This window comes from Glandiceps talaboti, chromosome 4, assembly GCF_964340395.1.
Source record: "Glandiceps talaboti chromosome 4, keGlaTala1.1, whole genome shotgun sequence".
In the NCBI taxonomy this organism is placed as follows: Eukaryota; Metazoa; Hemichordata; class Enteropneusta; family Spengelidae; genus Glandiceps; species Glandiceps talaboti.
Window position 1 is genome coordinate 9,903,469 of NC_135552.1, and position 11,913 is coordinate 9,915,381.

The 11,913-nt window shown below is 34.8% G+C and overlaps 1 protein-coding gene across 1 annotated transcript in view; it reads right to left on the reverse strand.

The window, feature by feature from the left end:
- Positions 1-11,245, reverse strand: part of LOC144433982 (polypeptide N-acetylgalactosaminyltransferase 13-like) — a 61,026-nt gene extending 49,781 nt beyond the window's left edge. Inside the window, exon 1 of the mRNA XM_078122405.1 lies at positions 10,899-11,245. Coding sequence (XP_077978531.1) covers positions 10,899-11,245 — 347 coding nt within the window. The remainder of the gene's footprint in view (positions 1-10,898) is intronic.
- Positions 11,246-11,913: the final 668 nt, after the last annotated feature.

Here is an 11,913-nt window from a genome sequence, read left to right on the forward strand (position 1 = left end):
CCATAATGGAAGTCTACTATTTAGAGCTTCAATCACAATTTTATGAAACTCATAACGATAGAACAGAATATCATAATGTATTCTGCATCGTACATTTTGTTTTGGTTTATGTTTTAGTTTGCTCGTTTTTTATCAATTTTGTTTGTTTTCTCTATCATATGTAATATTGGTAATAATAGTTTACTAGTAGAGAAACTCAAATATCTCTAATCCCTCATAAAAATACAAGAGTCACCCTGACTGCTTTCTGATGTCGGAGTTAAAAGTGTTTTTTGCACTGATGTGACATGTGAGACAGCAGTGTGTACTCAAATGAATGATCATTTCTTTGCTGTCTGTCAAAATGACAAAACGTTGTTTTTCTTGTACATATATTAAAGTCACCACATAGATACGAATACAGGAACATCACTGTTTGTGGGTCAGAAGATGATGTTGTGCATGAATGGTATGTCAAATTAGCTCAGAGGGCATATGCTGCTGGTGAAGAGGTTGTTTTGAGTATTATTTGTAATAGACCAAGAATAGGAGTGCTACCATATGAATAGTATGATGAATTACTTTTTGGACGACAAACATGTGAACTTATGCTACTGCATATCTGGGGCACTGTTACAACTTTCAAAAGAATTCAAAGCAAAAAAAATGTTAAGAGTTAAATTTTACCAGGGTTCTCAAGATTCTAGTGCAAAGTATGGAATTCTTTGCAGATTTTGCAATCCAAATGAATATCAATGGTTTGATCAGTTCTCTTATACGGATTTGTTTCTCTTTTTGTCTCTTGTTGCAGAGTAAAAATTCTGTTGTGGGGGGAACTGAGGTAACTTGAACAACTGCTGTGCCTCAAGACATGTCAGACGCAGAGAGAAGTAAATTCGTACAAAAATAACAGATCAAAACAAGGTATACCTTGGTATTACACATGCATGATGCTTGAAATTTCGAGAGAAAAAAACCCACAAACTTTTGAACTTTAGTGTCAAACTTTTGTTTGTAAATATCCCAAAACTTCTGTGCACTTGAAGATGCACAACACACAACCCCTGAGTTTTAAGTTAAATGTCTCCAAGAAAAGTTACAAGTTGGATCAACGTTATTGTTTTCAAAATATAACAAACAAGATTTTTAATATTATTATTATACTGTACTCAAAGGTAAGTTAATGTAAAATGGTCCTACCAAACCAAGAAATCCACTTCTGTGTAAACATAAAATTCACCTTTAGCATTTGAGATTCAATATCTACCATACCCTAGTAACATGATTTGACGTAAGTCTTGGTAATAGAACTAAAACTAAGTATCCAGGATCTGCAGTTGTGTAGGATTATCAAGTAAACTTAGCTACTATTCAGTGTTAAATGAACTTTGGAATGCCAGTGATGTGAATAGAAAGAATCTTAGAAACAGCTTAGCCTTTATCATTTTGGAATTTATTGCTGTCTGTGGCCTATCCTTCAACTCTACAGCATCACACTAGGGATGCCATCGGCGTCGCCAAGATAAACTTCTACACAAATACTGATACTGTTTACACATGTATTTCCATCAATAAACTGTAATTTTTATCAAAATGTACAATAAATCAACTGTATCATCATAATAATAAATATTTTATTAAATCCAGGGCAGCAAAAAGCAATAAAATTGTCAGAAGTTCACTCAACATAAAATCAACACTTATATTATTGTAGCTCAGTACACTGTAGAATAAAACATATCAACTTGCTTGAGTCGAGTTGTACAAGTAGGGTCAAACCATAAGTAAAGGATTTATTTTTGTGCTTCGACATCACAGAATAAGTAAAAAACATTCAAAGGCATCGTCTTTCTCAGCGTTTTCATTGTGCAGGTGTCCATGTGTGATTACGTTATATTTTCTGGCCCAATTTTTTTTCTCCAATTAGCCAGAAAATCCTTCTGACATAATGTCTTTGCCACTACTTGAGTTGTACTCGGTGATTAAGACCCTTTTATGCAACTTACAGTTTCCTTGGCTGAAGGCCTGGGAAACAGCAGAAGTAAAACATAACACATTGACATAGAGTACAAGTACATGTTTGCTACTTCTTGGATGTCGACAGCTCAAAGTAAACGGATAAAAACAGTATTTTGATGACGTGGCACTACTTCACTCTTTGAGACATTGCTATATCACAGACAGGATAACACTACAGCTGCAGTTCATACATAGATTCATGTTATCAGTCCCAGAATACACATATAACTTATAAGTTATCTCATTTTATATTAATTATATTGATTTCACCAATAACATTTCAGCTTATATCAGATTAAAAGTGTTTATATGACGTGCAGGGTCTATGGTTTATCACAGTAAAAAATTCAGACTCCAGACATGACTCATTTACTGATATGGGTAGTCTAATCTGTTTGGTAGCTAGCCACCACATACCTGTGCAAACTGAGCTTACATCTATTAAGTGTATGCTTTTGGGATTTACACACAGAAGACTATTGCACTGGTGCATGGGGCTGCATTTAAAACACCTCATTTCAATGTGCTTTTGTCACAATACAGTTGGACTCTATATTTACTGAACAAACACGGTATCTGATTTAATTAACTTTTCAAAATAAACTTTTCAATCCTAAACAATGTGAAGTCTGCCAGTAAGTTTTAAAGGGTTAGTGTCTGTGCTGGCACTCTATGTGCTTTTTATAAAGTTGAAAAAAGCTGATATTTCTTTCATATCTTTTTTTTTCATCATATATTATTTTTATATTCTATCCTTTTCAGGGGAATTCCAAACACATTAATGGTATGTAGTCAACGTGAAAGGTGTTTTCAGATGTTGATATTTGTGAAGAGAATAGACCAACAAAGGTGATATTTATATACCTAAAGGTGGCATGCATTTAAAAATACAAAACTTGAGATGTTGCTGGTACTTGGCTAGTCTAGTTCTTATACGATACCAGTTATGATTAGTTTTCCACTCATTGCGTCGTCAAAGTTGTAACTCTAGCACAGAAATGTGTGCTACCCCGACAGCGTTCATATAAACGTGACGCGTAAGTAACATGATTTTAGTTTAGTACAGCCGTACTAACTGAATATTAATGAGTAATTGTCTGAAGGAAGTAACCAATTACAACTGTCTGTCACTTTGTGATAAATTACTACTGACATGCATCGTTTTCCCTTTGCCCAACTTGGGGTTTAGCCAGATTAACACTAGAATGTCTGACTTCGACTCGACTAGTGAGTGGAGACAATCGTAGTAATCATAACTTGTATTGCATAGGAACTAGACTAGCACTTGGTATGGTGAAACTTCCAGTTTAAAATCAATCTCTGTTTAAAAATCATAATTTGTATTGCATAGGAACTAGACTAGTACTTGGCATGGTGAAACTTCCAGTTTAAAATCAATCTCTGTTTAAAAATCATAACTTGTATTGCACAGGGAACTAGACTAGTACTTGGCATGGTGAAACTTCCAGTTTAAAATCAATCTCTGTTTAAAAATCAAATCAAAATATGGGTCACCGTGTCAAATTTTGAATCTAAGAAAAAAATTGTAAATTTATGCTCATCATTTTTGTGATGTGCCACTGTGGATATAATGATTTAGTTTTTCATTAATCCTGTTTTTCCAACTTCCAACATCTTTGATGATGTAAAAAATAAAGTTCACAATGATCCGTGGGATGACATTACTAGCAGCAATAAAATATACATTGTCACAGAAACACATTACAGTGAGCTATTTGTAGCTACATGGCTTATATATACCACAGCAATTCCATGTAGGAAATGGTGATATTTAATAGCATGTTTCCATATTCAAACCCCTTTGACTAGATCACTTAACATGTAACGTGGAAGCCTGGTCACTATCTATGAATAGAATTGGGGAATTAGAAATAGTATGAAAATGTCACAGGTAAGGTGACTTACATGGATTGAAATATAAAGCCCATGTACGAAATGGTGATATTAGCAATAATAGCATGGTTCCATATTCTAAGTCCCTAGACTATAAAAATTAACAAGTGTATATTTACTTGGAATGTTTGAAAAATATATATGAACTTGGAATGGCTTGGAAATGTCACAGGTACAGTGAGTAATGTGGCTCTAAATAGCATGCACATGTAGAAAATGGAGATTTTAGCATGTCTCCATATCCCACCAGAGTATGAATATTACAGTAACATGGGTATATGTATATACTTTAATAGGATGTTTGTATTTTGTATTTTTATGAATATGAATTATGTATATTTTATATTCATGAACAAAAATGGCATGTAAATGTGACAAGGACAATGACTTACTAATACTATGAGTATGACTTTAAAATAGCATACCCATGTGATACCAGTAATATTACTATTATTAACATGTTTGCATGTTCACCCCCAACCCAACCAACTCCCCAACCCCCATCCCCAACCCCAACCATAGTCTATGTAGATTATTAAGCATGGGCATAAGCTTTGGAAAGATGGCCAATATCTATATATAGAAATAGCATGGAACTATCACAGGGACAGTGAGTTACTGTTGCCTTAATAGCAGGCCAAAGTAGGTTGAATACAGTGATATTAGCATGTTTCCATATTCAAACTCCCCAGACTACATGAATTAACAAGGGTATACACTTGACAAGCTTTCGCAAACAATCTATTTAGATTTCCCAGACCCTGGTGTTAGTATGTGCCCTGCCCTTTGACACTGTCATTGAAAGAATCTTATCCAAATATGTGTGCCCTGAAGTCAAAATTATACTGGTACCCAGCACAGAAAAGACAGAAATGTTGACAAAGCTCATCTTTCACCTCAAAATAACATCAATATCTACTATCAAATTGTTAAATGCTATCTTCAGATGTCAAATCATAGAAAAAATAAGTATGATTGATAAAGCAATGTTTGACTGATTAGTTATAGCATGAATTTATCTTGAAGAAAAAACACAGATACAGTAAAGTAAAGACTACAACATGTTTGCAGTCTCTTCAAACTGCCACTTAGTTGTAGAATGTATCCTAGACAAGTGTTTATACAAGGCATCAAAGGCTAAGGTAAAGTTAATGATATATTGTGAACGGGCCAACGCGAAGTAGCCTCTGCTGGGATTTCTTTACTATCCACTGGAATGTGTCTCCTTCAACTTAAAATATCTTTGTTGTCCTGCTGGTTCAATTTCAAATTTTTTTATATTTTTTTTTACACGTAAATGCATCAAAGATGGATTCATTACCATTTGTACACTCGTTTCTGATTATTTTGTTTTATTTGTTTCCGTGGGCGTCTTTTTTTTTTTTTTACTTCTATTGACAGAATGGATTTACCTAGTTGGTGAATGCTAATTTCAGGTGAGACCGACTTACAGGTCTACAAACACAGAACTATTTTTGACACATGTTTGATAAGGACACAGACACAGACACAGACATTGAGTAAACATAAACTAATGATGTCCTTTATCACAGTACTCTGACAAATATACTTCAAACCATATAATTAATGAATTATGTCAACAGTATGGTATAACTTTTGGAACAAGTTTTCAATATTTCTGGTGACTTATTCCGGGTTTTCTGGTCATACTTCTCAGTGTTTTCATAAGGGCAATTGCCTTCAAGGGAGTTCCCCCAGATAGTTTGCAATCTTGCACCAACTACCATCTTGGAAACTTGTTTGTTCGAACTTGCTTGAAAATTAGACCAAGGTTCCTCCATAAAAGATATGTACTTTGGATATCTGTATAGTTTTTAATATTTCTGTTGTGACAGGTGACTTAATTTATTCCTGGTATTCTGGTTGAACCTCTCAATGTTTTCACTAGGGCAGTTTGTACCCTAGGTACATTATGCCTTCAACTTCAAGGGAGTCCCCAAGGTTTTTTACTACTTAGTTCCCCACCAAAAATATGGTACAATGTATACTTAACCTTCCAATATATTTGCTGTGACAGGTGACTTAATTTGCTCCTGGTATTCTGGTTGCACTTCTCAATGTTTTTGTAAAGGCAGTTTACTGTGCAGTAGCCTTCAAGGGAGTCCCCTAGGTCTTTTACTACTTAGTTCCCCATCCAAAAAAAAAGGTACATTGTATACAGTATACTTGGATATAACCTTCCAATACTTTTGTTGTGACAGGTGACTTAATTTGCTCCTGGTATCCTAGTTCTCAATGTTTTTGTAAGGGTAGTTAATTATTTAAATACAGGGTACAGTATGCCTATAACTAGTACAAGGGAGTTATCCCATGTATTTCAGAGCGTTCCCCACCTAAACATTGCATACTTTGATATCTATGTAAGTTTTTTTAAATTTAATATCTATATTACTTAAGGTGACTTAATATTCAGAGTATCTTATTTGCAATCATAGCAACTTGATTTTGAAAGGGTGGTTAGCAGTACTATATACCCAATTGGCCAAGTGAGTACCCAATGTATTTTACAGGATTTCTCACCAAAAATATCCATGATCAGTGTAAGTTTAACTTATTTGTCACAAGTTCCCAAACCTTACCAAATCACTGAGTATTCTACTTGTGTTACTGACAAGATTATAAATATCTGATTTCGTTATGAAAATAACTGAAACTATAGAAATTTAAAAATTTCCAACAATTCTTAGTAAAGTGGTAGTAAATTATTGTCTTGGTATATAAAGTAATATTGTTAAAATTGACCATTAGGAGGCAAGCTTTGCACAGATTTTTTATGCAATCTACTGATACTCAGTGACAGCATACATGTATACATGAACTACATACAAGTTCTTCATTAGTCAGTCTAATAGTGTAACGTTCTTCAATTTTTAATAATCAGGCAATGCTATATTTTGGCTTGTGCCATGTGTCCATTTTCCTAGCAGTCTTGGTAAGACTGTCATAATTTGTACAGCGGGAATATCAGACAACTTTCCACACTTACAACTTACATGTCAATTTAGTTTGGAGGACCAACTTGTAAATTTAAACAACAAGTGCTTCTATATAGGCTACCAGGCATTTATAACAATTTCACACCTAATGAAGTGAATTTGCTAGTGGGTTTGTTATTTTAATTACCTCAATTACTCAGTAATACCAGTAAACAAAACATTCTATTTTTAACACTCATGCAAGTCTGGTGCTATAACTGGTTCAGCTGTATGAGATACACAACTAAGTGACTACATCTGTTCAAAGTATGTATATCATAGAAAAAAAATTATGCCATTTTTGTAATCATTTAGTACTGAAATTAATAAAATTGAAACATTTTGATAAATTAAATGGCTTTATTTTTTGTACTTGTTTGACGTATACATATGTGGGGTAAAATCAAAAGCGGAAAACAACTTTCACTAGCCAAGAAAATGTCGGAATTGTTTGTAATGAAATCCAAAAAAAATATCACTTCTACTAGTCATGGAGAAAGAGGGTCCGAGGCAAAACTAATTTTATTTCTTATCCTCCATCGATCTTTTGACATTGCATTTTAATCAAAGTAGTATTGCATCAGATATTAATTTATGAAAATTAATGGTACTCTCACCTTTATTTGTATTTTTTCATATCCTCTCCTTTAGAAGTTGAGTATTGATAGATTTCTATTTGCACAGATTGGAAACAGTTTGAAGGGCAATTAATTTTATTGTAACTCATACAAGTGGTCATTACACCCCCTGGATTTCAATCTATTATTCAGAAGTGCCTGTCTACTCATAAAAATGTTCAAAGCTGAAGACAGTGAAGTAGGAAAGTAGGGAAGAATACTATATAGTGAAAACATGACTGTCCTCACGATAAGAATTGTTTTCATGTGAGTATGGTCATACCCAAACTATAGTAACTGTATGCTTCACACATATCAACAGTGGCATTTGAGAGCTATCAACAGCATGCACAGTTTGGTTTTCATTTCACATTCTTGTACTGACACTTGATCAAGACTAGAGTGTGAGTGTGTACAATGGTTTACGGCGTTATCAATGCATGCATGCGGGATTGTACGTTTCCCACACCAATCTATTCTCATACCTTTTATATTTGTGTGCATGTGTGTCCAATTACACATGCATTCCAACTAGAATTTGATACAAGTTGTCCACACTTGTGGAATTTATAATGTGGGGGGGGGGGGGGGGGAAGCTATATTGCTTTTGCCCCAAGCGACCCGCCTTTGACTGGATTTATAGATACAGGGTATGATAGCATAACATGGAAGGCTTACAATTTTAACTTTTTACTATCACTCACTTCTGTGGTCAAATCAATAAAAGTTCCTGGTATGTGATGATTAACATTCTACATATAGGATTACATCTAGAGGGGATATCATACCATGATCAGTGAGTTCTACAATTTAACGTTTTCACTATACCTGACTTCTGTGGGTAAAATTGCTAGAATGAGTTCCTAGTACATGTATGTGAAGACATGTATTCTACTTATGGGCTTACACATCAATGGTATATTGCATAGCATGGTCAGGGATGCAAGTTTTTTACTACACCTTAATACTTGGGGTAAAAATCAATATACTGAGTTCCTAGAACATGATGACATAAATTCTACATATTATGAGCTTACATCTAGATGGCATATCATGTAGCACTACAATGAGGTTTATGATTTTCATTTAAACCATGTCAACATCACTGACTTCTATCCAAATTAATAGAACCAGTTCTTAGAACATGACGATATAAAAAGTTTACATATTCTACATATGGGATTACATCTAGATGGCACAGCATGATCAATAAGGTTTTCAATTTAAACTTTTTACTCTACCTTAGTCTACTCGACTTCTGTAGTAACATATATATGAGTTCTGAGTACATGACGATGAAAAAATTCTACAAATTCTAAACATGGGATTACATCTAGATGGCACAGCAGGGTCAGTGAGTTTACAATTTAAAACATTATACTCTACCTGAGTCGCCAACTTCTGTGGTAACAACTAACAGTCCCATTACTAAAATGAGTTTCTGAGTACATGTCATATAAATTCTAACATTGTACACATCATGTGTTATTAATTTCATGGCTATTTGAACCTAGTAAAATAAAACTGTAAAAATTCAAACTGTACCTATATTTTTGTTATCCTTAAAGTGTGTGATGAGTTTACTATTTCAGTCAAAAGTAAAAGATTAGTGTATGGATACTGATGCCTACATCCTTCCAAGTAAACAACATACTTCAGTGTAGAAGACACCTGCAAGAGTTCAATCTTGGTCACTTCCTGTATTGTTATCTGAGTGTCGCCTCTTTTATTATCTGTTTGGGACTATTGGCATAGAATTTATGGAAAAGTGAACAAAACCATCCCTTGGGACAGTATCAATTATTGTATGTAGTTATTCAGGAGTGAGATCATGACAGTTGTTACTAGGTAGACTGAGACGTGCATGACTGGTTTCATACTATGTACAACTATACTAGAAGTCTTTGACTAGCAGATGTGCATGATTAGGCCAATTCACCGACATTGTTCACTTTCGACAGTCCGTCTTTTTAAAAAATAAAGCCGTTTATTGGTGATGGTCCAATGGTTAAATAAGTTCCAGCCCATCAATTTCAAAACACATGGCAAACTTGAAGGCTGTTGATACACCAGACTAAGTCATACAGATGTTTATGATTGCAACAAGAGTGTTTGTATTAGTACTCCTCACTGTGGAAGTGTGAAAGTATGTAAGTGAACAATTAACTATGGGGTCATAAAAACAAATATCACCAGAAGATTTTTGTGCTTCTGCACCTGTTGTCATGGACAAGAAAACAGAAAAAACACCAGTCCAGTTCACCTCAATACAAAGACAGGAATCCCAAAAAAATGTTTTGTTATGTACGTCATGTTTAAAACTAAACCATAGTACATAGCTGCAGTAATCATGTTTATCCAACCACACTGTACACACAAAACTTAGTAATGTAATGCATAATTAAACTTGTTTCCTATATTTTCAGGGGCAAAGGAGAAGAAACTTCATTCTTGTCAAGTCAGATCTCAATAAAATATAAACCCACGTCATCTCAAAAGTAAACATTTTCAACCTTGAAAAAAGGTTAGCCTATATAAACCATCCATTATCATAAAAACTAAAACATAAAAGTTGTCATTTCAACATTTTCTGTATACACTTTCAATTATTACAATATTTCCATGTACACACTTTCTATATATACACCTAAAAACTGCCATCATCCTTTTTACATATATTATCCTTTATTCCCTGCTTTTTTAAAAATAATTTTATGTACCTCAGACCATGCTCAGACGCATGCACTGAATTTCTGAAAGACCAGACGAGCGATTGTCTAGCTTCCTGTGTGAAAGTCGAACTTTACCAGACAGTGTACATGCAACTGAATAAGAGAATATTCTTTCAAGCAAAATCGTCCAGCGAATTGTTTTGTCTGACAAGTTGGCTTTACACAATTGACACGATTGAGTAGACAAAGGGAATAAAAAAACTAAAGGTCAAAAACCCTAGGGCTACAAAAATATCTGTCCCTGCCCACACCATGCCATGCCCACACATACTGATTAGGTTCGGTTTTGTACCCGCCCGCGCCTAGTGTAAACGAAGTACCTCAACGTGGACCAAAAAAAGTACACAGTCAACGTATTACGGTGGGCATTGATTTTGAAGGCGAACAACTCTGAGTTTGACTCGGATAGGGTTAATGAAAAACACAGTCAATTAACTTGAGCTGAAATGGTTCTCCATTCATGTCACTAAACGGGTATGTTTTTGTAAAGTCGGCCCGTGTTTACAAGGCACCAGCTGACCCAAACAATAACACGACACACAGTAGACGCGTGAATACGAACCTACTTACAAATACAATGACGAATTTACAATGAAAACTTTTTTTTCCAAAGAAAGAAAAAAAAATCAAAATATACTTACAACGGGTGCCGCACATCTGCAACACTTCTTTCAAATGATATTATATCACTTACAACCAAATTAAACGCGTTTATATCAAACGTTTCCTCGCTTTTCTTTTTCTGTTCACCGTACAATAACACGGGTTGACCATTTTCTCCCGGTCCGGAGCGGTGTCGGTCTGTTCCCACAGACGAGACGTCGTCGTCGTCAAAGACAGCCGCTAAATCCCTGTATCGTCCGCTGTTTCTTCTGATAAATTGTTCCGGTCCATTCTTTTTGTTAGAATTTAAAATGTACACTACCACAAGAGCAAACCATACCAGCGACGTGACCACGACACTCAAGAATAACTTTTTCGTCGCCATTTTTGATATTACCCATGAGCCATTGAGTTTTGACTTTCGCGCTGTTTGTTTGACTTCTAATTAACTCAAGAGGGCGTGAAGCAATTAACATTTCTCACTTAACGAGATTGTCTTTGTATAGTGATACTCAATTAGGGGGTACTTAGCGCTCACTTATCCCTGATAACGATCAAGATCGATAAGGACACCCTTTCTACCTCCATGGTGTAACAATAAAAAAAATCTCAGTATTATTGATTTTTTTTGCCTTTTTTGGCTGGAAAGTGGATCCCAGAAGAAGAAAAAAGAAGCGGTATTGCAAAAAGAATTAATTTTAAAAATACATTCCAATCAGTCAAATAGTATAAACGTTTCAATCTTCAACTCTACAGCTCAACTTCGTCGCAACCACGTTACCCAAAACTCTATGGGCATGGTCGTGCCATCGATAGTTCTATAATAACAACTAGTCTCAGGATACCAACGTGGTCTCTAACTAAACCACAATAACAGCTGACTCTTTGTATAAGGCAGTTAACTGACCAGAGTTACTTTGTACATTTAACTTTTCTGTACTCATTTTGGAGTAATTTTCTTTATTTTCTGAGGAGGAGGATGTCTTAGTGATTTTAACTTTCCTATCGTCTGAGTTGTGGATTTTCGGCCCGTTGGAACTGACTGAATCAATA